General features: G+C 57.3%; 1 protein-coding gene across 3 annotated transcripts in view; it reads right to left on the bottom strand.

Moving 5' to 3' along the window:
* Window positions 1-312: 312 nt before the first annotated feature.
* Window positions 313-25,838, bottom strand: part of BAIAP2 (BAI1-associated protein 2) — a 47,643-nt gene continuing 22,117 nt past the window's right edge. Inside the window, exons 4-14 of one of the 3 annotated variants that reach the window (XM_010578553.1) lie at window positions 24,304-24,365; window positions 23,899-23,970; window positions 23,412-23,549; window positions 11,946-12,098; window positions 9,361-9,588; window positions 8,467-8,668; window positions 7,763-7,964; window positions 7,585-7,653; window positions 7,181-7,343; window positions 5,322-5,356; window positions 313-610 (exon numbers count right to left, since the gene is read on the bottom strand). In XM_010578553.1, coding sequence (XP_010576855.1) covers window positions 541-610; window positions 5,322-5,356; window positions 7,181-7,343; window positions 7,585-7,653; window positions 7,763-7,964; window positions 8,467-8,668; window positions 9,361-9,588; window positions 11,946-12,098; window positions 23,412-23,549; window positions 23,899-23,970; window positions 24,304-24,365 — 1,394 coding nt within the window. In that variant the 3' untranslated portion in view covers window positions 313-540. Of the gene's footprint in view, window positions 611-2,685; window positions 2,714-4,440; window positions 4,695-5,321; window positions 5,357-7,180; window positions 7,344-7,584; window positions 7,654-7,762; window positions 7,965-8,466; window positions 8,669-9,360; window positions 9,589-11,945; window positions 12,099-23,411; window positions 23,550-23,898; window positions 23,971-24,303; window positions 24,366-25,838 lie in introns of those variants that run through there. The other 2 variants (XM_010578555.1, XM_010578554.1) reach the window with 2 other exon arrangements.

The raw sequence follows: 25,838 nt of genomic DNA, 5'->3' as shown, positions 1-25,838 counted from the left end.
GGGGCATGCAGCTGGGGTCTTGCAGGGGCCTGGGAGCTGCCTACGGCTCCCACCACCCCTTTGGCTTCCACAGGGGACCCCGGCTATCCTGCCTGTCCCAGGGGTCCCAGCCAGGCAGTGGGAGAAGCATCTCCCCTCTGCCATCATTGCTCTACCCTGTGCGAGCCCGAAGCACAGCTCGCCACTGGAGAGCTGTTTTCCAGCTGAGGCCTTTTTCCCAACCATGGCAAGCTGCTGCTAAGCCTAGAAGCAAACCTGGCTATGGGACATGCTGGGAGCGCGTGGTGGGGGGCTGCCATCGTGCTAATTCTGCACAGTCAAAGGACGGGCTACACGGCAGCGGTTTAACCCTCTGCCACCGAGAGGAATAAGCTGGGTCTAGAGAAGAGAGAACTAGGGCACTAGCTTTAGCCTTTGGCTTTCAAAGCAGCAGGATTAAATAAACTCTGCCTAAAAATGAAGTCCTGGAAAGCCGGACATGCAGCGGTGAGGAGGAGGTGGCGAGTGCCGCACGGCACGGCAGGTGCCAGCACTGCCGGATCAGCTGATGAGCGGAGCTGAGCGGTCGTTCGTCACCGTTGGCTTCAGCTGGACGTTGGCAAAGGGGTTTCTGCAGAGAAAGAGGAAGGCAGAGTTTAGCAGGAGGGATGGCGGCAGCGGGGCCTGCGAGGACAGGGCTCCGGCACGGCAAGCGACAATCAGGTGAGACCTCAAAAAGCTTTGGCTGCAGAGCCGAGGTGGCTCCGCTGGCTGCAGAGGCTGCGCTGGGCACATTTCAAGGCTAAACCCAAGCCCGAGCGGGGCGATCAGGGAGCCCGGAGCCGCCAGCCCTGTCCCCTCCACCTGCCCGGGTTCAGCAGGATTTGGGAAGGGGTTAAGCTGGAGCTGCTCTGCCCTGCAGAGCCCTTGGGCTGAGCTGCCCCTCGCTCATCCACTTCTCTCACAGTTAAAGCAGTGGTGGATGTAAGACATGAGCCGGCAAGGGCTGCTGCATGCTGGATGTTCTCCTACCTTGCTTTCCAGCCAGCCTAAAGCTGGGACTGCCAAGGAGGGGAGGGGGGGGCCAGGGCTGGAAAAGCTGCTCCAGCCCGGGCTCGAGCCATTCCCACATGTGGGAGCACCTCGAGATCACCCGGCTCTGCACCTCGCTGCTATGGGGGGTTACAGCTCCTACATCCCATCTGCCAAGGGAAGCGCGGGGATACCCGGGCAAGAGCAGAGCTTGCAGCTCCGTGCCGTGCTGGCTGGGAAGCCTTTGGAGAAGCCAAATGATGGAGAGGCAGAGCACGGGGAGAGGAAGGACACACAGATGAGCTGGCTGCGCAGGAGGAGCTCAGCTCCCGGCAAGCCGGCCTCAGCCATCCTGAGGAACGGCAATGTCCCACAGCCAGAGCCGTGACAGCTGGGCTCAGCTAGGCTTTACCTACCTGGGGCATCCCCAGCGCCGTCCCGCTGCCACCGGCACTTGCCGGCTACGGGCAGGAGGTAACTCCCGTGGGGTGCAGGCAGCCACGGGGGTACTGTCGGCTGCCGGCGGTGCACAGCCACCCTGGGCTGCCCTGAGCCATTGGGTCTAAACCTGCTGCCTGGCCAGCCCCCAGCCCTCCCCAGGGAGCTGCACAAACCCTCGCCTTTCTGCAACAGAAGCAATGGCCACGTAACCTGCGGCAGCGAGACCTGCTTGGCCCCTGGCACTGCCACAGCCCCGCACGCCGCAGGAGGAAGAGGCTCGGTCCCCTCAGCCCCCCGGGAAGGGCACTCGCTGCCTCCCCCGGCCCCTCTCCCCCACCATCCCTCACCTCTCCAAGCACGCTTTTGCTTTCCTCAAAAGATAAATGGCTTTTGCTTAAAAATAGGGTAATTAATTTCCCACCTAATTAATGCAGATTCTAAGATCACTTTTCCCTCCAGGATGCCAAAATAGATTCTCAGGACTGGAGGGAGAGGAAAGGTTGCTTTGATGAGTCACCAGGGCTTAATATTTAACTATTTTTGCTCTGGCAGAGAAGAGCCATTGGGACTGGAGCCCACAGCTCTGGCAGCCGCAGGAAAACCAGCTCACAGATCAAAGAGAAACAGGGAAGGGGCTCTCCCGGGCTCTGCAATACCAGTGAGAGGGGGTCTCTGCTCCTGGGACAACTCCTCCATCCCTGCCCTGGGGCCACGGCTGGGGTCAGGACAAGGAGGCTCCCGAGACACTTCCCTAGGGCGGTCTACAAGCAAAAGAAGCTGCTCAAAAAACTTGACATTAGTGCGGATCTGCTCTGTCCCATGGGAGAGGGCTGGGGATGGCGATGCAGCGACTAGGCGCTGGTGGGACAGCAGACACCGGAGACCTACAACCAAAGAGACTGGTTATGGGGAGCAGGGGAAGCAGCAGGAGCAGGAGCAGCAGCTCAGCATCCCCGGGGAAAGCGCGGCAGCCCCAGCAGGCTGCTCGGCATTGCGGTGGTGCGAGGAGCCGTGCAGATGCAGAGCGATTAGACCGGGAGCTCCCGCCACTGGGACGGGGGACAAGCGGTGACCAAGGGAGGGGACGCGCTCGGCCGGGTGCAGGGGGGAAGCAGAGCGGTGGCACCATCCCCACACAGCCCCACGGCTGTCACCCGCTGCCCAGCACCAGCACACCCAGGGCTCGGCCCCCCCCCCGAGACCGTCAACTTACTAACTACAGACAGGGGCACCTCAAAACCTGGCCACTTCAACATCGGGGCTGCAAGGGAAAGAGAAGGCAGGTTGGAGGACACCGGGATGCACTCCGACCCCTTGATGGGAACAGAAGGTGTTGGTTAAGGAGAGGAACCGGGCTACGAGCCAGCGGCCACCCCGGTGCAAGAGCCCACCGAGCCCGCCGGCTGCACCGCATGCAGCGCCTCCGGGCAGAGGAAGCAGGAGGAAAAAGAAGAAAAAGGAGGAAAAGTTGTGTTTATTGAGTTGCTGGTGCTGCCCGCCGGCTCCCTGCGAGGAGGGGAAGGAAGGGCATGGCCAGCCGGGCCGCCGGGAGCCACCTGCGGAGAGGAGAGGCCGGGCATGGTGGGGGCTACGGAAGGGAGGGGGGCGGCTTCCTTCCCCCCCAGCCCCGGCCATCGCCGCTTTCCCACCACCGCCGGGCCAGGAAAGCGCAGCTACAGCCTCAGCATGCAGCAAGCAGCAGCAGCATCATCCCCTGAATACACACACAGAGGAGGGATCCGGCCCTTAAACAGTTTTAGCTGCTCCCGCTCAGCAAAGCTGTTTAAAGTCTGCAGGGGCTGAGCGCAAGCAGGCAGTACCCAGGGTCTCCCATGGCTACATAAATGCTGAGGGGATGGAGAAGGGAAAAAGAAAAAAAAAAAGGCATGGCAATGTGCAATGGGCGATGCAGGTGGCGATGGGCAGCACACAGGCACAGCAGCCGAAAAAGACACCGAGGCCCAGCTCAATGCAATAAATAAAACTTTTATTCAAACAATAACTCAGTACAGGGCACATTTCTCTCTGACTGTTAAAAAAGGTTTTTCAGCACTTTACAATCTCCATACAGGCTTTGCTAGGCTGGGTGGTTTTTTTTCCCCCTCTACAGTCATTCATTCAGCATGAAATATCCTGGGTTAAAAATCTTTAGCAAAATTAGGACATCGATGCAGGAGGGTCTTGTTACAATATGCCCATAGGCAAGTATATAAAACAAAAACTTTTCTGTGTGTGTGTCTGTATTGCCAGCAATGTCCTAGTAAACAGGCAATGTAAGAGGTTTTAAAAATCACATCAGAAAAAGAAAGCGTGTACAGCTCTGCGGTGGAGACGGCCACGAGCACTGGAAGGGCTACGGCCGGGCTCAGCTGTGGGAGCGGGACCCCGAGCGCCAACCCAACACCGGGGTGGGAGACCCCCGGGTGCTGCCGAGCCCCCCCGGCACAGCACGGGGGCTGCCTCGCTCAAGCCCGGTTTAGGGACTCGAGCACGTCCTCTGACGGCTCCGCACCAGCCCCCAGCGCTAACGTGAGGTAACAATACCTTGCTACAAAAAATATATATATATATTTATAAAACAACCAGGAGTAACCCTTCCAGGGGGGCTGCTGGCTGCGCCCACAGCCAGCAGGACCCCCAGCCGAGAAGCAGCCCTTTCCCTGGAGCGGGAGCTCTGCGCTATCCGCTTCTCCCAAAGCCACCGCGGCGGGTGGTTGGATGGAAGCGGATCAGGCCGAGGGGGGAGGCGCGGGGCCGCTGCCCCCCGCGGGAACGGCATCCCGGGCACGGGCATCCCGGATGCTCGGTAACAGTACGGACACCAGAGACCATGCATATTTTGTTCCAGTCTGGGAGGTTTTGTCCAGGCTCGTGCGAGGCGGCTGGCGTGCAGCCCCAGAGGAGGGATAGTGCATCGCTAACATTCACACAGGAGTACAAAAACTAGGTCCCACTAAAGTGTAAACTGCATCCAGGCTGCTTCAAAGCGAGCACAGACCGATGGGCAGTTTCTGCTCTGAAAAGGCTTCAGAAACAAGGGCACTGTGAACACCAGGGAGGGGTGGAGAAGCACCATGGTTTCCTTGAAGATCACAAGAGTTTAAAATCCAAAAGAAGTAGAGAAAGAGAAACGAAGGGGAAAGAAAAAAAGGGGGGAAAGAAGCAGAAAGCTCTTCCAAGCAGCAAGGGGCCGCCGCTAGCCAAGGTGTCCTCACACCGTTGATACCAAACTGCCACTGCCGCTGCGGAACAAAGCACAGGAGACTGCCAGAGTGGCCGGGATCACCGGCGCGCGCCACGAGGCAGCACCATGCCCAGGAGCCCAGCTCCCCGGCACGGTGCCACGGGGACCAGCAGCAGCACCCCCGCCGCGGTGAGCTTGACCCCTGGCCCGTCACCGCTTTGCTCGCAGCCCGTGCCTGTGGGTTTGGGGTTTAAACCCAAAAGCAAGATGGGGCAAGCTCCAAGGCAGAGGGAACGGGGACGGAGGAGCTGCTGGGTGGGAGAAGGTGCCAGGGAAAAGACCCTGAGAGCGTGCGCTCTCCGTGGCCTCACTATCCGGGCACAAGCCCCAGAGAGGAGGCTGGGGAGACGCGGACTCTTGCTGGAAAAGTGCAAGGGGTGCGAGGTCAGGGACGGCAGGGGCTGGCCCTGGGACCTGTCCTCCCCAGGAGACGCTGGGTCCCTCCGTGCTGACAGACGAGACCCACACCGCGTCCCCTCCGCCACACAACCCCGTCCCAGCCACCGCCTGTCCCCCCGGGGAGCCCACACAGGGACCCCCACGGGGACACGGCACCACGGCTTCGCCCAGAGCCAACACCAACAGTTCGCTTTCAGGTAACGCAACAGGAAGGTTCAAGTCTTACCTGCTGACGGACCTCGTCCCGTAGTCATCGAGACCCTGCGGAGAGGAGGGAAGGAAGCACGGTGAGGGGTGGGGGACGTGGGCTGTGCCTGTTCACGTACCGCCGGACGGTCACACGAACAGACCAAAGTGCATCGGGACCCAGGGATGCTGGGGCCGAGAGCCGATGCATTTGGAGAGGAAAGGGAGTTATGGAGATGATTCAAAATGGGGTTTAGACAGCAGGGAGTACAGCTGCACCACTTTCTTCGGAGCAGGACTTTATCTGGCAAGACAAGGGAGAGCCCCAGTCTGCTCTGCCCAGCCCCACTGTGGTACAGAGCTCCGGCCACTTTCGAGATGCGAGACTCGAAAAGGGATCAAACAAGTCTGAGACACATCAGTGAAATGTTCTGTGGAAAGAGGTGTTTGTCTGTGTTAACTCCCACCAGAAACCCACAGGGTTTTGGACCATTTTCTCCTTCAGCCGGCACTGAATGGCCTTTACAGCGGGGAAGGACTGCACTGGTCCAAGGAGCAGAGGGGGACCAGGCTGAGAGGACACCCCTCAAGGACACTGCTCCCTGGGTGAGGACCTGCCCTGGGATACGGCCACAGAGCAGCTCTGCTCTTCATGGCAAACACAGGACCGCTCCAGGAAGGACTGGGAGCTGCTGGTCTCTGAGCTGGCCATGCACCAGGGATCAGAGACCCAAGTTCCCACCATCCCAGGAACGCTCCCAATCACAAAACCCCAAATCCAGCAGCAAACCCTGCTGGGAAAAGCCAGCAAACAGCAAGTGGGGCCACACTTGCCCATCCTCTGCGGAGAGGACCAGACCCCAGCTGGAGCTGCCGCCTCTCTGGAGCACCCTGCCAAAGGGTCGGGTGCTGCGTGGCCACTTCTCCCCCTCCTCATCCTCTCCCCATCCGCCAGCATGTGCCGAGAGCTCCAGGGAAGCCAATGTGGCTCATCCCATCATGCTCGTTCTGGCAGGGAAGCCCCGCTATACCAGCAGCTCCTGGGTTAAACTGAAGTCATCCACACATGCATCCTCCCCAATTCGTTAACTGAGAAGCCCTGAGCTTGTTTTGGACAACTGCTGGAGCCCTGGCTGGGGTCTGCCCCAGCCTCGCACGCTCACTCCAGCGTCCTCACGGGACCGTCACTGGCTTGAATTGGCATGTGCCAGAGAAAACGCTTCCAGCTGCCTGTGAACAGCCTGTTTCTGGTGGGAGGCTCCCATAGAGTTGGCAAGTGTTGTCCTTTGGGGGTTTACGGTGCCGTTTTGTGCCACTCGCTCCCCGTGCCTTGCCCGTTCCGTGCAGGCGAGCCAAACCGGCCCATCCTCCCCGTCCACGGCTCTCCTCTCCCACTGCCTCCCTGCATCCCTGTCCCTTCTCCCCAGGAGAGACGCTCAGCAGGAGATGGGTTCTCGGACAAGGCATACGGGTCACCAGGCAAAAGCGGCCAACTACCCGTAAATCCCAAGGGAAACATTGCGTGCATTCCGACTTACAGCTGTCGACCTAGTGTAAGGCTTGTAGTGAGCGGAGGGTGGTTGGCAGAGGCCACTGGAATAGTCTTTAATTGCACAACCATAGGGCATTAGGTAGTCCTACAAACAACGAACACAAGTTGGAGAGCAGTCCTCCTGCACCCGCACACCTTCTACATCACGCCAAGACTGAGAAGACGCTTTTAACACATTTCGCCCTTCTGCTTTAAAACCACAAGTGGGACAGAGATGGCGCAGACACCCAGGCCACCATACGCAGGGCTCCGGCAGGGACTAATGCCCAGGGCTTTGCTCAAGCATCTCCCATTTGTAAAAAGCCCTCCCTAAAGTGGGAGAAGCCCCCGCTGCCCCGTGGGCTCACCTGGGAGAAGGCAGGTACGGCCACGCTGTACGGCCTCTGCTTGAAGGTGTTGACGCCTTGCGCTGGGAAGGCTTGGGAGGCCATGCCATAGTCGGGCGGCGGGATGGCGATGTCGTCTTTGTCCAGCAGGTTGCCGGTGCTGCTGCTCTTCCCTTGCTGCAGGCTGGGTGGGGGGACCCGAAGCAGAGGCATCAGCACCCAGCCCACCCCAGGCTGAGATGCCCAGGCTGCCCATCCACCCGTGGCAGGGGACGCTATGGCCAAAGCCCCCCGAGCCAGCGACCACCCGCCTGTGATGGGAGTTATTCCTAACAACATGTGTCATGTCCCATCCCAAGCCCACAAACCTGCCCTAGGAGGGGTGCAGGGACCCACCCGGCGCGGCACCCACACGATGCTCCTACCTTGCGTGGACCCGCTCGCTGCCATCGCTGTCGAGGACCCGCGTGTAAGAGAAAGGAAACCAGCCCCTCCTGAAAGGCAAAGGCAGGGGATGAAGCCAAACTCACACTTATTCGTGGAGGACCCAGAAGAGGCTGCGCCCGGGGTGCAGCAGTTCACGGGGACAGCCACGGCACTCACATTTTTGTTTTCTCGCTTTCTCCGTAATGCCAGCCGTCCCTGGCCTCCGGCACCAGCAGTGTGATGAGGTCACCCTCCTTGAAGCTCAGGAGGGTGCTGTTATCTCCGGCAGCGTGAGAGAAAATGGCCTGCACCCTCGTCCTGCCGTTCCTCTCGAGCCCTGCGGCCATGGAGCTGGAGCGTGGCAGCGTCTTGTTTTCGGCTGGTGAGAGACAGAGGCCAATGAGTGCCCCGAGTCCTTCACCCCGCGGCCAAACCCAAGCACAAGTAGGGACAGGTCCCTAACCTTGCTTATTTTACCCCAGGTACCAATAAAACCTTCAGTGTTTGACTCCCATCTTCCCCCTTAATGAGCAGGATCCCAGGCAGGATCTGCCACTCTTGGCATCGCCCACCACCCACGGCAAAGGGAGCAGTCTCCCTGCGTGAGATTCCTCAATATTTTCCTCCTGGAAATGCTGTCCGTTCACTGAAACCCACCCAGCCAAAAACCCATGGCAGAACCCAGCTCCGCTCGTTTCCTAACACCAGATCCAGAAGCACGAGCGGCACTTGACGCCGGAGGAACGCTGCCGCTCACTGCCCTGCCGCCACCAGCATCCCTGGTGACCCTGCTCACCGTGGCTGCGACCCCCCCGGCACAGCCAGCCCCACGGCACCCCGGCAGCCCCCACAGCAGAGGAGGGGGGGACACAAAGCCTCACCTGATGCGTAGCTGTTTTTCGGTGGCACGTTTTTGCGAACTGGGAGTGTATTGGAGTAAGAGTCACTCAGCTGCTTCTGAGGCTGGGGAGGAGATAAAGATTTGGGCTGTGCTGGCTTCATCTCAGACCAGTGGTTGTACCCGTCACTGTCTGGGCCTGAGACTCCGTTCATCACTGGCATGGCCTCCTGTGCCGACATGCGCTACGGAGAGAGGAGGGGGGGGGGAAGACGGGGAACGTCTTCATTAGGGCATCCCAGCACAGCTCCTGCAGCGGGATGCAGCTCCAGGGAAGGTGGTTCACAGCAGACCAGAGCTTCAGCCTGATGGGTTTAGTTCCCGACCTGAGACAAACCGCTCTGGGGGGAGCAGCAGGGTCACCTCTATGGTATTTTACTGCACCAAGCTGCCTTGCACCTGATAAATCCCTCCTGAGCTCTATTGCTCAGCTCGGGCCCCCGCATCAGAGGGGAGACCCTTTTCTGAAGGGTCTTTCATCCCACAGGTCACTCCAAGCACCTTCTCCCGCAGTTACTGGGGTACCTTGGTTCAGCCCCACAGCTCTGGGACCAGCCTGACTGGGACCAGCCTGGCCAGGCGAGTCCAGCTTGTGGGTTCCCCAAATCCCCCCCTGGGAGGCCCTGCAGCCCCTGCCCCTCTGGAGTTCAGCAATCCCAGGTGGGATGGGATGGGACAGGCTGCCCAGTCCCACGTCAGCCATGCCGTACTCATTCCCGCATCCCAGGGCGGTGTGTGCACTGAGCTGCCCATCCCTGCGCATCAATGACAGTCCACCAAAAGGCAACTTGCTGAGGACAACGGTGACACTGGCCCGGGCTCGTCCCTCCAGCTTTGCTCAGAAGGGCAGGACAATTTCCACCACAGAGATACTTACTCCTACAAAAGGTGCCAGCTCCGGGGGGACAGGGAGAGGTTTGGCACCAGGGATGGGGTCAGAGATGATGAGGTTGGATTTGGATGTAGACAGAGGGCTGGGCATAATGGTGCCATTGCTGCTGGCAGCCATCTGCTGCATGAGCTGTATAGCGCGGTCCGGAATCTTGTTGGGATCCGAGCAGGACTGCTGCCACAGCGGTAGCTTCTGCGTCAGCATCTCCTTCCCCTGCAACAGAGAAAAACGAGGCGTGAGGGCACAGGGGTGCAGGAAAACCACCCAGCTCTGCACCCCTCCCTGGGCAGCACTGCACGGATCCAGAGCTGGCCTGATCCTGGCCACAAGATCAATTGACTCCCCTGTGCATGGCACAGATGAGATAAAACACAGGGACTTACCACTTCCAGGCTCTGACAGCAGCTGAGCCAGGAAGGTGTCATGAAAAATGGAAAGGAGGGAAGGAAAAGGTAATTCATCTCCCCAGCTTATTCTGAGATATCCTGTGCAGGGCAGCTCCAGGAGCAGAGGGGCCGTAGGAAGCTGGGCAGGGTGCTGGGCTCCTTGGGGAACAGCACCGCTCGACCAAGCGGAGAAATAAAAACTGACCAAAGGCTTGGCAGGGCACAGCCCGTACTCTGTGCTGTCACCCAGGTCCTGAGGGATCAGCTTCTTGTTTAGGGCTGCTCAGCACCGATAGCCTCTGGCCCCACCGCCCTGCAGCTAAACCCCGCTGTTCCCTGCCCGTGGCCGGACCTGCAGCCATCCACTGCGGTGCTCCGAGCCAAGGAGGAAAAAAAAAAAAATACTAAAAAAAGACGGAGCTAAATTTGCCTTTATTCACCTAACACACCCATGCTGTGTGAGTGAGCATCTCATTGTGTGACTCTCCGAGGCAGGAGATGTCCCAAACTACCCCAAGGTCGTTCCTCAGCCAAGCACCACGCTGACCTCCAGGCAGCTGCCTAAACACCTCCCCGAGAAACACACCGTGAAGAGAAGTGGAGGAGAAGCTCCGGTAACCCTGACAGCCAACTCACCCACCGGCTCACCCCACAGCAGAGGGTGACCCAACACCTCTGCGCGGCTTTGCGTCCGGTCTCATCTGGAGACAACTTGGTCCCCATGTATCAAAAAAACCTCTAAAGCCAATTTCAAAGCCCCAGAACGTTTCCCCACTATCGGCCACTGGTTCCAGCTGAGGCGCAGCCTCGCCACCCAGACTTCGGCTGCCGCCGGCATCCTCCGGGAGCTGCAGGCAGCAGCAGGACGGCGTTTTTAGCCGGCAAGGCCCACGCTGGCTGCCAGGCTGGTGCGGGGCCAGGCGCCCACATCACACGTACGCCCACCGCGCTCTGGATGAGCCACCTGCAGAGTCCCTCTTGCAGCATCACCCTCCATGTGCTGCTGCAAGAAGTTTTTGGTTTCACCATGCCGCAGCCATGCTGCGGGTGCCGGCACCCTCATGCCTGCTGATCTCCCCCCCACCACCAACCCCTGGGGAGGATTTTTTTTTTCCCCTCCTGTACTACAGGAGTTTGCATATGCCAAGCATCGATCCGGTCCGCAGCACAGCACGAGGACAGAGCTGACTAATCCAAACTCCTTCTCCTGCTCCCCGGTGCCAAGTGCGGCGGTGACAGATGGGTGCTGTGAGCGACGGGGTGGCGGTGGGGAACAACCAGAACAGGAGCAAAAGGCTGCGGGAGCAGCACCAGCGTTCCCAGCCCTCATCCGGATGGATTCCGCTCTGGACCAGCGCAGGGGGCTGCTGCTCCCCAGGCTGGCAGGCAGCAGCTCCAGCCCCCAGCCCAGGCAATGTGGGCTGCCTGGGAATGGGCAAAAGGGGCTTTGAAGCAGCAATTTAATCTCTGGTTTAATCCCTGCCTTTGCCAAGGCCAGAGGGTAAGGCGAGGGTCGGAGTGAGCTCTGCCAGGCAGGCAGCGCTGCTCTGACTCCGAGCAGGAATATTGCTGCTTTGCATTTCTTCTGCTTTTGCAAATCACGAGCTGATGCATGAAGAACCTGACAAACCTCTGCTGGGGCAGAGCCCCCAGACCTCGGTGACCACGGCATGCGGGAGAGGTGAACTCAGCCCCATCCATCTACCACGAGCTCTCCTGCGCAGATGAAGTCGCACCACGGAGGGGCTGGCACCGCCAGACAGCGGGATGCGCTGCCAGGCTCTGCCGTCACCACCACCACGTTGGCACTTGAGCAAACCGCAGTCGGTCCCATCCACCTCATGCAGCCAAAAGCCGCTTTGAAATGCAGACCAGCACCCATGGGAGACATGGCCCCTTGTCAGACAAAGGGCAGCTTGGGGTGCAGCCCTGCCTCTCCCAGCCTGGGACCACATGCATCTCCCAGGGCATCTTGTCCATGGGTCACCCACTGGTATGTTCCCTCCCGCCTCTCTCCCCCGAGCTGCAGGGGCTGCACCAGCTGCGGCTGTCAGGATACCAGCCTGTTCCATAGGCAACAGCTCACGACAGGAGCATCCACCAGTGACGGTGCAGCCGGGACCTGCAGCCCAGCAGCCGCAGGAACGCGGCAGCAGAACGGCAGCTCCGGCAGGGCCGACTCACCTTGGCATGGTAGGTGATAGCACTCTTTGCTACGGCACACTGTTTCTCTACCAGGAAGCAGAACCGTCTCCTCTCTTCCGTGAGAGCTGTCTTATAGCCATCCGAGACGTAGTTTTCCAGCTCGCCTTGCTTGTTGCTGATGGCTTCGATGTACTAGAACAGAAACAGGAGCTGCCTTCACCGCTTTGCCCACCGAGCCCCTGCCCCTCCGTGTGCCGCAGGATCCTCCGGAGAGGGGTCAGCGGAGCGGCCACGGGGCTGGCGAGGGTGCCCGCAGGGTCCGTCCCCCCCCAGGACACGCACACATGTGCCTGTGCGGCCCCTCCAACCCACCCTTACTCATTGAACCCCCCCCGCCACGCAGAGGCGCTGACTCAGCACGTGGGCTGGGAGCCGCGCGGGCGGCGGGACGAGCTGTACCGCGTGCTGCCGCCCTCTCACCAAACGGGCGCCCGAGCTGCGGCAATCGCACCGGCGGTGGCGGAGGCCGAGGAGGGTCGCCCCGATCGCCTGGGGCTGGCAACAGCCCCCACAGCCCCCTGCTCGTCCCTGCCAGGCACCGCAGCGCACAAACCACCACGAAACCCGGCCCGGGCTGAACGCCTCCGGCACCTCCGCCGCTGCCGGCGTCTTTGCCGAATCCCATCGCTGCCCGCGAGGACGGGCAGGGCCACGCTGCTGAGAGCCGGTGGGCCGCAGCAGGGACAGCACGTGAACCCCTCCAACACACACAACCATCAGCAACGCTCAAACTACCGGCTTTCGGTTTGCGTTTGCCAGTCAGCCGTGCGGTGAGCGGTGCAGGGGACTCGGGGACGGTGCCAGGGCAGGGCAGCGTTGCACGCTGGCACAGCACTCCCTGCCCGGCCACAAGCAGAAAGGGGACTGCCGGCACAGCCGTTCCTCGATGCCACACGCTGGGGCTGCGTGGATGCCGGGGACCCTGCCAGCGCCGGGCAGAGATGCCGCAGACACAGCAGCGGGAGGCTCCTCCGCTGGCACGGGCTCCTGCTCTACCTACGTGACCTCTGCCAGCACGGCTGTGCCACGCGGGGCTTTGCCGGCACCGTACAGGGCACGGAAGAGGCACATGGGGCTGGGCTGGGGTAATCCGGCCGCTCAGGCTGATCCCTGTGATGTGAATGTGGCACGCGGGAGGGCTCGAGAGCAACGCCTGGGACCGCAGGGCTGCGGATCGGCCACACCATCGGCATCCCTGAGCACAGAGGGCATGAGATGTTCCCCAGCTCCCCGACCTGGCCGCTTTCTCCTTCCTCAATCCTCTCGGGATGCCTCCAGATCCTCCGCAAGGAGCTTCCACCCTTGGTGTGGCACTGGGAGAGCAGCCACCAAGCCTCTAAGAGGAGCATCTCTTTCGCCCATCCCTGTCCTGCCCTGCAACACCTCCTTGGCACCGGCTCTTCCCTGGCACGGCAGCACCGCACTGAAGAGCCACAACCAACCGTGCAGCCCAGGCGCTGCTAAACCTGTTTCAGAAAGTCTGAGCTTCCCTGAGAAGGGAATTAAACTGGAAATTCAGGGCCCAAAGCAGCTTTACTTCTTTCTTCATGTTTAACAGTTATTTTTAGCATGCTACAATATTTATTAGCAGACGCATAAAATGGAACAAACCTCAACAAAAGCAGCAAGATTAGGCGTCGTCCCAGACTTCAAAGGAGGCTCATTTCAGAGCTGGAGCTCCTACTGCTGTCACCCTGCTCAGAGCACCCTCCCTCAAGAGCAAACCCTGCGCAGAGTTTGCGCCGGACCCAGCAGGTTTTGGGTCTCCCCACATGCACCAACACAGGTGGGGGAAAGGGAGTCGGTGAGAAATGAATAAAAACCCAGTTTGCAACCATCAACCCTGCTTCAAGAAGAATTTTTTTTTTCCCCCCAAATGAGAAAATCCAGTGCAAACACCTGCGTTTAGGAACAGAAATAAATGAAGGTAACTGAGCTGATGTCACTGGGCACAGAAGCAGAAATAACGGCGGTATTTGCATCACCCCCAAGCAGAAGCTGCAGGGAGAGCTGAGCTGGATGGGGGCTGGCAGGGGTATAGGGGAGGGCATCGGGGAAGCCGGCAGGCAGCGGGGCTGTGCCAGCAGCAGGCACAGAGGTGCCGGGGCCGGCATGGCACAGGGAAGAGGCAGCAGCAGCCCTGGGCACGTGCCGGCAGGCGGGAGCAGGCAGCCGTGGGAGGACGCGCTCGGCGTGAGCGGGGAAAGCATCGCTCCCCGGAGTGGGCTTGGGACAGAGACGCTGCCGGCAGCACGCCGCCTCCTCCTGGGTATTATTAGCCCCGGGAACAGCAAAGGGACAGAGCCCAGAGGCATCAGCCTGGCAGCGAGGATGGGGAGCCAGGAGGGAAAGACGCCCCAGCACCAGCCCGGAGAGCCCCCAGCTCCCCCAGGGTCCGGTGCCCCGACCCCTCCATCGCAGCCCTGCTATGCCCGGGACAGACCGAGCCGCGCTGTCCCCACAGCCCTGCGCTACAGGCAGCTCCCGAAAAAGTTTCCTTCCCTTCTCTCCCGAGGGAAGCAGCAGGACGATGCTCGCCCTCCTGCAGAACCCCATTTCTGGAAGGAAGCACAACCATGACAGCACCTGAAATAGCAGGAGTGCAGGAACAAACGCAGCTCCCAACACCCTAAACTCATCCTGCTTAATTTACTAACTGGGCCATCAAGAGCGAGAAGGTGAGGAGTGAAATGAGTCCACCGCCAGCTAATTTAGTTCAGTAGCACAAGGACCATCCCACCGCGATTCAGGTTTCCCCAGGTCAGACGCAGCCATGCCCCAGGTACGGTGGGGCGGGGGGGCAAGGCTCAGCTCCAGTCCCATAAACACCATACACCGCAACACGGGAAATTCTTCCTTACCTTAGCAATGTTAGATTTTTAGTTTTAATCATGATTTAAAGACGCAAGTTAAAGCCTTATTTACATCTCTGATTTCAATCTTGTTTTGCAAGTGTACTTTTAATTGTTTGCTAAAGAAAGGCTGGTCTTAATGGCTACAGCCAGTTAGAACATGTCGATTTGCAAGCAGAGAGCCTATGCTCTAAATTTAGTATTCTCAGCGCTTTATATACTTTATGTAAATATGCTTGATGTGCCATTGATTTATTCAGAGCCTTGATTTTTACACGTTATTACATTACAAAATGGCGAGCAACACTTCTTGTTCACTAGATAGCTTTCATTTTGGATTTGCTCAAAATGACAATGGGCTTTCAAACGATGCCTGGAAAGACAATTTAAATGAAAACCTTGTTAAATATGCCAGATGCACAGGAAAAAAAGTAACATGCAAAGCACAAAGCAAGATCTCACTACTGTACGCCAAGGAGAAGCACTGCCTTTAATCAGTGAGCGGTGCTTTACCTGCAGCCAGGTGCCCGTCAGCACCATCGGGCTCACAGCCGCAGGTCACATCTCCTTTCCCTGGGGATGAGGCGGGGGGATCCTGCAGCCACCCTGCATTTTGAACCCCAGCCAAATGCATTTCTCAGCTTGGCATGACCTGACAACTGGCATAAGGGCCAGGGGACGGTGCTTCCCCCCCGGCCTCGGCGCGCTCGGTCTCCGTGGCTCGGCAGCATCCCTGCCAAGACCTCACTGACAAGCACGTACCGCTCGAGCGCTGCATTTTAAATTCAGACCTCGATTTAGGTTGTCGGCTTCAAATTCAGATTTTAAGCATTGTCTAAATAAAATTCCCAGTTTCAAGGAGGGAAAAAAACCCCCTCATTTGTGACCCGAGCACCCGAGGAGGCAGGGAGCCGGCCAGGGCGGCGCTCGCGGTGCTCTTGGCCGTGCCAAAAGCCAGAGCACACGCCGGAGCCACCCAACAGCTCCAGAAACCTTTTCTGGGTTTCTAGGTTGGAGAGGCCTCAAATAACTCCCCCGTTCCTCCCCCCGCCTCCCGAATGCATCCACTTCAATTCACCGGGAGCCGCTGACCTAATTAGCAATGTCAGCACGCGGCGGCGCCGAGCACAGCCGGGCAAAAGGTTTGGTTTAAGATGCTGTCGTGGCTCAGGAGCGGGAGCCAGCAGAGCGGGGGCTCCTGCCTGGTCCAGGGAAGCAGCAATCCTGGGGAGGGGGAGCCCGGTCCTGGCAGCCCCGGCTGCAGAGGCGGTGGTGGCTCAGCCAGGGACCTGCCGGTTCAACCCGTCCCGGCTTCCCGATTCCCGGGGGAGACGAGCGATGCTGGAGCAAAGCTTGGCAATCTCCATTCAGAAGCCAGACCAAGTTACCCCGACGGGTCAGACAGTAAATTAGGAACAAGAAAACATGAAAGAGGAAACAAGATGCTGAGAAGTCCCTGGCTCAAACAGCTGCTGTCATCCCCAGCACAGAAAAGCCAGGGCACACAAAGGCCCTGCTGCTTACGCTGACATCTTCCCAATGCCACTCCAAAGCTGACAGCTAGAGGTGTGTGAAGATGAAGAAGCAACCGAGAAATGTCAAGACCCGAGTTCTTTTCAAGCGCACGCTGCCATCAGTGTAGTTAGCACAGGTGAAACAGCAACATCAATACCGAACTTCAGTCGAGCCTTTAATAACCACCCATCCTTACTGGAAAAAAATTAGTTCAAACCGTTCTATCCAAGCAAAGAACGTGCAAACCAGTCAGGAATATGAGCCAAGGGCAATGCTAATCACCACCACGCTGAGCACGACTGCAGAAATCATCATTACAGATCTTTATCTGCGATCAGATGCGTCTGCTGCTGCCAGTAACAGGCTGAGCAAAGGACCGGCCACAGGGACAAGAGGGAACCAACAGCAGGCAGAAGGCAGCAAAGCTGCCTTTCAGAGGTCACCAGCTAACCACAGTGGGCACAGCAAGGAGTTTTGAGACCAGAAAGCCAGTGACACCGCAGAGGAGCATGCAGTGGGCATGATTCTAACCGGCACCAGGAAAGATGCCGAACAGGGAGGGGACCGTGCCTCCATGCTGGCTCCAAGCACCGGGCTCTCATCCCAGGGAGGGACAGGTCAGGATCAGCGGCACAGAGCAGTGGGGAAAAGAGAGGGGAAGGGAGAGAGCTCTGCAAGCTGTGCTGGACCAATGCGGCAGGCTGAAATACCTGGAAGGAGTAAAGACCAAGAGAAGGGAGGATTTATTTAGGGAACCGCAAGGGAGAATAATTAGAAAGTAATGGGATAAAATAAGAAAGAAGTTAGGCTGATTAACAGAGGAAGAGCATCTAAGCTGTTGAATAGTCTCAAGGAGAAAGAGCTGAAACCCTACCACGGCATATAGCCAAACTGAGGAAAACAAGAAGCCTGGGGATCCTGAGCCCTGACAGCTCCTGGGGAAGAAGACAGCTTTTCCTCATTCCCAGGATTTGCTCCTTGTGTGAAGCCGGTGGACCCTGGAGCAGCCTCGGGGGAGATGCTGTCCCCTCCCGGCTCCCTCCAGCCTCCATCATGGCCCAAGCGTGTTACAGATGGAGAGGGAGGTCGGTCGGTTTGTTTAGCCAGACAGAGCGATGCCGTATTCAAGCCCTGGGGTATCAGCAGCTCTTCCCAGCAGAGCATGGTCAGGAAGGAGACTGGAGCTCGGAAACAAGCCTGAGGTGACCTAACCTCTCTTGTAGTAAGGCAAATAAATCAACAGCCCAAACCCTCTCCTGCAGCAGAGAACGCCCATATGCGGGTCACCATGGGAGCCAAAACACATTGCACTGCCTTTTACAAGGACAAAGCACCCCCGCAGAGCCGGGGGACCCCACGTTGCCACAGCTGTCCACTGTTGGATGGTGGGACAGCCGCCCTGCTCCAAGGATGCCGGTCTCCCCTTCCTCCCCCAAGAAGGGCTGTCTCCCCTCATTATATTGCCTGTCTCACACATCTGTTCATCGGGGCATCAGCCTCATCCTTTCACTGCTCCTATAAAGCACCATCCATGCACACATGTGATGTTACATAAAATTTACAGAGAGCAAAACAGCAGGCAAGTGCTTTCTCCAGCCAGCTGTGCAGGGGTTTCGTGATCAACTGTTTAAAACGTTCCCCTAATACAGGGACACCCCAGATCAATGGCTCTATGCACAAGGTTTGGTACCAAAATACTCATCAGACATGGCCCTGACCTGTGCCGGCACAGGAACCAAGGGACCAGCTTTCCAGAAGAGGCATTTGAGGTATCTCAGCCCAGAGGAAAAGAAGTTTAAGACTTCATTTTGCGTATTTGTAGCAGCTGCTTACAGATTTGTAGAGCCGGTTTCAGGAAACCGCGCTTTGTGCCAGAGCCTGCAGCTCACCCAGGGCGGGAGGGATGCCGCCAGCCAGCCCCGGCAGCTGAGCAAACCCACCCGGCCGCAGCCACCAGAAAGAGGAGACGGAGACTTTCCTCCTCTCGGTGCTGCCTCTTTCATAAGCACTCACAGACCACAAAGTCTGAAAAAGCCACTTCAGCGTATGGCTCTTGTGGCACTGTGTCTGGAGAGAAGAGGTGCAGTGCCTTGCCAGAGCAAGGTGTGCTGAAACCCCACCAGCAGCCAAAGCCTCCCCAGACACGCGGGGCTATGCCCACGGTAAGAGGGGCCAATGTCACCGGCACGCGAGTTCACGGCTGATTACAGAGTAAACAGAGACAAAAAAATACCACACGGCATGAGCTCTTCAGTAAGGTCCCAAGACACAAGCAGGTCATGCTGCGAAGCTACACGAGCGCTCAGGTTGGTAATTCCCGAGCGGGGATCCCTCTCGGTCCCGACCTGGCCATGGCAAGAAGGACACCGACACGCTGCCCACGACCAGAGCAGCTCAGCCCCAGGCCTGATGCATCTCCTACCAAGTGTTTCACAACCGCTTCCCCTCCCTGCACCCGCTGACTGTATTTGCTGGGTTTGGACACACACCCTAACTCAGCTTAAAGCACGATAAAACCTGGAGAGAGTTACCTGGAACCACCGAGCTTTTACATAATTCTTCCCTATTTGACTTTTACATAAGCCCTTCTAACCTGGTTTGTGCAAACTCCTTATCAGTTAGAGCTTCTTGACCTATACCTAAAATTATTTCTCCTGATGGGAATATCAAAATGAGGTTTCAATTACAAAAGTTTATAAACCCCCCCGGGTTATTTGGCACAGTGGTATTTAATGCTTAAAATATTCCCCTAGGAGCAGGTGTAGGTGTGGACAGAAGACATATCTAGGCAGGAGCTGAGCTCAGCCTCCACAGCCCAGTGTGCCCGGCTCAGTAAAGCCCTGGTTTTGCAGGGGCTGGGACGAGCAGGGAGCTCCCTCTGCCCCTCTGGATTTACTGGTGTGGCTGCTCACCGGCACAGCCGCGCTGAAAGCCCTTTTGCCCGGGTCAGGCACAGCCTCTCACTGCAAACAGCCGGCTTCAGCTTCGCTATTTAGGATGAATTACAGTCAGCTTCGTCTCAGCCCAATGGAGAAATCCAATTGTTCATAGTGCTAATAAGATTTGATAAATAGTTTGAACCAACGTAACTTCATTGTTGAGCTGCTGATTCAATCAAGGTCCTAAACCCATCGTGACCTTGATTTCATAGCTTGATCATAACCAGCGTTTAATGAAATTACAGCAGTTTAGCTTCCTTGGTGATTGTTTAATCTTAATATTGTTTTCATTCCTCTTCATAAAAGACGTGAAGTGAATGGAATTGGGTTATTCTCCTGGTTTTCAACACAGGTAAAAAAAAAATCTCAGTAACTACATAACTAAGATGAGACATTTGAGGTAGTTAGCTGTCTCAGCTTTCATTCCTCGTGTATAACAAAAGGTCTGGACTGATTCATAAGGAATAAAAAGCCTGGCTTTATTGCGACATTCAGCAGTAACAACCCACAACCACAGCATCTCCCTTGACCATGACAGACAAAGCTTTGGAGGTGGAAAATCACTCCTGCAGCCTAATTACACTTTGAGCTGCTTTTAAGCTACACAAGTTGTCTTTACTGCAAACCACAAGGTGTTTCAAATCCTCAACCATTTTAATTCTGTGATGCCCGTCCTCATCTATTAAACCCCACAAAACAAGCAGAAGAGACAGTGGCCAGATGATGTGGGACTTGCAGACAACCCTGGATCAGCTCTCTCCATGCAACAAGTGGCTGACGCAGCTCAGGAGATGCCTCCTGCAAGTGTCCATGAGCATCGCACCGCTTCCTTATCCCAAGCAGAACTCCTCAAGCCCCATGTGCCCAAAGCTACTGCTCACCAGCCACAAGATCATTACTTATGTGCAGTGCCTGCTGAATATCAGCATTTATTTCTGCTTTAGGAAGGGGGAAAATCTGAACTGAAGAGTCACAGGTGAGATGTTTGGGCTGTTTTACTGGGCTTTCTGATCAATCTAGCAGAGGATAGAGCCTGAGCCATGCTGGTACCCTGGCCCAGGTGAGGGTTGTCCTCTGCCACCCAGCAAACCAGAGCCCAAACAGCCCCAAATCTCCTCTCACCTCGGCAGAACAAGACGATGTTACAGAAACCACATCCTGAAGCTCCCCGAAGGAGGACAGCACTGCCTCTCCCACCACACTCGTCTCACCCACCCATCTCACTTGCAGCCGATGACAAGATGTGGTCACTCCACATGTGTTGAAAAGGCAGAAAGGAGCAGTTTTGCCTCCCATAGCATTAAATATGAAGAGAGATGATGACAGAGCATCAGACTCCCAGCTGCCAACGGCTACAGTAGCTTAAGTGGATGAGTCTTCAAAAGAAGAGTAAGATGTTATTGCTTTATTGAAGGAGATGACTGATGCAGCTACCAGGACGTTTCCATCAACAGCAGCTTCTCCCATTATGAGAAAAGTAATCTGCAACAGCCCATTAGAAGAGGTCCATCCAGCTGTTGTCTGATCCATCTGTGGTCCCCAGGCACCAGCCTAATGAAGTCTTCAGCTTCCCCCCAGCATCACGAGGTACCTTCAGCAGCCTCCTCGGAGGTCACTGGGGGTTTTACAAGCCGGCCGCAGGGGTGGCTCTGGGCCAGCTAAACAAACCAAACTGCATGCAGCAGCTCCCCAGGGAAAACTGCGTGGTTCTCCATTATAAACCAGTTTAGAAAGTTTTTTTTTTTGTGGAGCAAAGGTCCACGGTGCGACACCAGCAGCTCTGCTGATGCTCCTGGTTCACTAAGCCTGGCTTCACTAAGCCCCACACAAGGCTCAGGCTGGTACCAACACTTGCATAGCTCTAGGCTGGACCCACCCTTGCAGCAATCCCCCCACCCTCTGATGCCCAGGCAATGGTAAAAAGAGCATCAAAGGTGGCCCAAAATACCCTCTGTTTCTGTTGAAAGGGAATACCAGGACCGAAGCCAGCAGAGAACAGAGGGAAAACTGCCCTCTTGGCTGAATTCAGCCATTTAACTCCATATTTTGATCTAGGGGGAAAAAACGAAGTAAGCAGTTGAGCAGTCTCATAGCTCTTTAAGCTCAAAAGCCATCATAAGGCTTTTTCAGAGATAAGCGCTTCCTAAATACTTACTGCTGAAAGATTAAGAGAATGAAAGCCTGATCCTGTTTCCCTGCCCAAAGCGGCCGCGCTAACAGGACTACCCCATCCCCGCCACATCACAGCAGGAGGATCAAACCATCGCTCTCTCCCAGCTATATAAACGGATCACCGGGCTGGATTTTCTCCTCCTCCGACTCTGGGTGTGGGATAGAGATCCCTGCGTGGCAGCAGCCCGGGGGGGGGTTAGGCAGGAGAGGGCTGGCTCTGGCAGCAATTTCGCCCTGTTGTCCCTATCAGCAGCTTTTGCAGGTGGGGGATAACAAAGCAGGTTTAATCCCCGAGTTTCCCCACGCCAAGCCTCGGTGCCTAACAGGGTTTTTCTTGCTCAGCAGGAATTTCAGAGCAAGGGCTTGCGGAGATGCCACCGCTCAGAAGTGGTTTAGGCTGCTCAGCTCTCAAGAACGTGCCAGCCCCGGCCTCAACGGGCAGGACACCCAACTCGGGCTGCATCGACACCTTCCAGCGACGCTCCAGCCAGCCGTGCCACCTGCAAGCAGCTCAGCATGGTCTCAGCGGACGGGGGCTGCAAACGAGCATGAGCTCAGGGCATCGCGCTCCGGCTCAGCACGGGAGCTGCACGCTGAGCCGGGGTGGATGACTACGGATGCGTTTTTCTCTTTCAGTGCTTATTCTGATTCATGCCACTGAGAGAATGACTGATTTCCCAAATTTTAGTGCAATTAAGAATGTCACTTCCCCAGCACAACCTTCACGGTAACGATCTGCCGATTACTTTAAATGCCACCCTGTACACAGCCCTGGGGAGTGAAGTGCCACCGACATTTAAGATCCCCTTCAGCAGACACGGATCATTTTGACACGTTACGGGCCCATGGTATCCAAAGTAACAGATCCTGGTCCCAACATAACGCATACTCTCATGCCTCAGAGACAAGACTAGGTAATTTCTGGCTTCAGGGGTCATCTTCCCCTTTTCAAGGTACTACCCAAAGTACTACTAGTGCTGCAATCATTCAGCAGCCTTAACTCGAGTAGCAGCAGATTACCATTGCCTTAACTCAGGCAGAGCATTAACTCGAGTAGCAGCATGAGGACCTTCAGGCAGAGCAGATTTGCAGGTAGGTACATCAATTATTTGTTAAAGTTTGCCATGTTCAGCCGTGGTCTGGGCAAAGCTCGAACCAAAGGTTGCAGACTTCAGAAGACACGAAACTCCTGCTGTGAATGCATCGGTAACCGTGTGCCACAGCCCGCCGGCACGTCCTGCTCACGGCCCCGGCTGAGCCGGCACCAGCCAGGGATGCTCCCTGGATGCTCTTCAGTGAAATTCTGACCCCAACTCCCTCCCTGTAGGCAATCCCAACACCTCAACCTCCGACACGCGCCCACCCCGCAGCACAAACCATCCAGGTGGGTGCTGTGAGGGACCCCAGCCCCGCGCAGCCGGGACCCGATTAGCAAACGGCGCGTGGTCGGCGAGGGAGCCCACACCGCGATCACACCACGGTGATTCACCGCAGCCGCCCCCGGCCCGCGCCGCCGCCCCGGCAGGCTGGGGGAAGGGGCACCCCGGCAGCAGGCACAGAAAATATTTAAGCAAAACACCATCCAGGGGAAGATGGATCTGGGCGCAACAGAAGTTAATGATCTTTTTGGGTTCATTCATTAAGCAAAAAAAAAAAATAAAAAGCACCAGGAGCAGGGGACTAAGCGGGGTTAGTCACCACCGCACCTCCCGGCACAACATCTGCAGCCTCCCCCTCTGCACGGTCCTCCCCCGGGGTGGCCATGAGACCAACCCGCTCCCATCACAGGCTGCCGCCCCCTCCCTATCCACACTTCCCACACCCCACCACGCTCCCTTTCCTCTAAAGAAAACAGCAAGCCTTTATCAAAAGGCTTGCAAGAGCCGGGCCACCTCTAGCATGTGGTACCAAGCATCCGCTGCCCGGCACGGGATGCTCGTCCCCCCCCGCTGTGCCCGGGGTCCTACCTGCAGCTCCTTGTCAGAGTATTTCTGGGGGTTTTTGCTGCCTTGGCTCTTCTTCCGAAGTTTCTTCAGCTCTGCCTGGCACTTGTCGAGCGAGTCCCCCTTGCTCCTTTGCTCCGTCTGGTATTTTTTCAGTGCAGCCTGGATGCAACAGGAGAAAGCTCTGAGCAGCCAAAGCTGAATCCCTGCCTCGGCCGCAGCTCCTGCTGTCGAGGGGTGGCAGAAGCAAGCAGACCCCCCTGGCCTTTGGGAGAAGCAGGTTCCCCACGGCCCAGAGAGCAAACAGGGGCTGCAATAGTCTGACATTGGGGAAAATGCTGTTCTGTGCGTGGTGATGTGTGTGATGGTCGGGGACCCATCTGTAACCAGGGGCACGAGCAGTGTCTGGGCACAACCGTGCCCAAGCGGGGAGCCGGGCAGCAGGAATGGGAAAGGCGGAGATGCCCGAGCCAATGTTTGTGCTGCCGGACTACACGAGTCTGTAACTCACACTCAGGTACCGGGAGTCCAGCTCCACCTTCTGCTCCAGCTGCGTCAAGAGCTCGTTGTGGAAGGACTTGAGCTGCAGGCAGAAAGAAAAAACACGATTCCTTGGTGAGGGCTGGCAAACCCTGCCCGGGGAGCACTGGATGGCACTGGGGAGCACTGGGGCAGGCAGGGGAGAGGGTCTGTACAGAGCAGAGGCTGACAGCAGCAAGGGACAGACAGACACTCAGAAGAGGACCCAGCAGAAGCAGATGCCCAAGGAGACCAGACCCTTTGCAGCTCAGCAAATCCACTTCAGAGGGGCTGGTGTCACCCGGACAAGACATGGAAAACCATTTTGCTCGGCTGCAACACCAGCAGAGCCCGTGGCCAGGCAGAGAGCCCAGCATGCCCAGGCTGGGGCACTCACCATCTCCTCCAGCTGGTTCTGGATCTGCCTGTGGACTTCTGCCATCTGGAAGAGCACGTCTCCTGCAAAGACAAGACATGGGGAGGGGGCTTGAGGCACCGAGCTTGGGGGGGACACCCCAGGGCTGGGGCAGGTGGCACCCCACCAGCAGGGACGCGTCTGCAGCCAGACCCATGGGTGCTCCTGGAGTACCCCTGGTGCCCATCTTCGGGGAGCTGTAGGTGAGCAGATCTTCCTCCAAGACACTTGGACAAACATGCACGCCTTGTGTAGCATGAAGGGAAACAAGGACAAGCAGCAGCGGGACCCCAGCACCCAGGGGCAGCCCTGCCCGCAACCCACTCTGCCATCAGCCACCCCAGCCCTTAGCCTGACCACAGGGATGGGACAAAGGAGCCAGAGACGATGGGACCAGGAAAGGTCCCTCATCTTGACCCGATTCACAGTCCAGATATTGAAGGGAACAGGTGGAGATGAGAGATGCTGCACTAATAACAGAGATGGGAATTTAAACAGCACAGGTACAGCCAGGAGCTTCACCCAGTGCTCTCCCAGCTGTGTGTACAGCCCAAAGCCAAGCACAGAGCACCTGCATCCCTCGCCCCCAGCAGCGGGGCAGTGGAAAGACAGAGCCCTGGGACTCAGTCCAGGTGACAGGACACGCAGCTGCAAACGGAGCTAAGCCCTAGGTCGATATTTGCCTCAAAACTACTGGACCAGTTCAACCTCGGTGGTGGAGCCAGGCACGGGCAGCCCTGCCCTGCGCAGGCGAGCTGGGCAGCGAGGGCAGAGCCGTGGCACGCAGCCGCTGCAAATGCCACAGGTCAGTCCCAAGAACGGCTGCCCACGGCCAAAGGATCCCAGCTCCGCGTTGTCTCTTCCTCTAATTCTTCTTTTCAAATGCAGAATTCATCGAGCCACACACCCACGGTGCTTTTCCTGGGAGGAAGGGCAGTGTCCTGCCTCAGCAAAAGCCCCAGCGTGGCTGGAGCCAGACACACACGTGGGAGCTGCAGGAGTGTCTTCTAGGAGAGGAGCCAGCGTTACCGCTCAACTAAAAGCATCGTCTCTGGACCAGAGCAAGCTTTCAGGGAGAGTCGAGCTCTGTCAGCTATTTATAAGGGCTGAGTTAAGAAGCTCTTACTTCCAGCATGGCAGGTCACAGCTTCCCAGGAGGCTTTCAGCCTACATGGAACTGTTCATAAACTGAAAGCCATGAGCCGTGTGTCTCTGAGCTGCTCCCGTCTCAGGACTCAGCCCTGGCAGGTCACACAGCCAGCGGTGGCTGGGAGCCCCCCTGAAAACCCACAGGGGCTCTCCAAAGGGAAGCAGCATCCCTCATCCCATCCCAGAAAAAGCAGAGCAGTGCCTGGGGTAACTCAAAGCCCCAGATGTACAGCCCATAAAAACATACCTGGAGTTTTAAGTGACAAAACAGCAACTCCAGGGATGGGAAATGCAATGGGAAGCGGACACCAGCCCTGGACCCCAGGACAACGTGTGGGAGGAGATGGTGCAATGCTCCCAGGGCTGCC

The sequence above is a fragment of the Haliaeetus leucocephalus genome, unplaced genomic scaffold, assembly GCF_000737465.1.
Source record: "Haliaeetus leucocephalus isolate CR32 unplaced genomic scaffold, Haliaeetus_leucocephalus-4.0 Scaffold646, whole genome shotgun sequence".
Classification (NCBI taxonomy): Eukaryota; Metazoa; Chordata; class Aves; order Accipitriformes; family Accipitridae; genus Haliaeetus; species Haliaeetus leucocephalus.
This window is presented reverse-complemented; position numbering and strand designations above follow the sequence as displayed.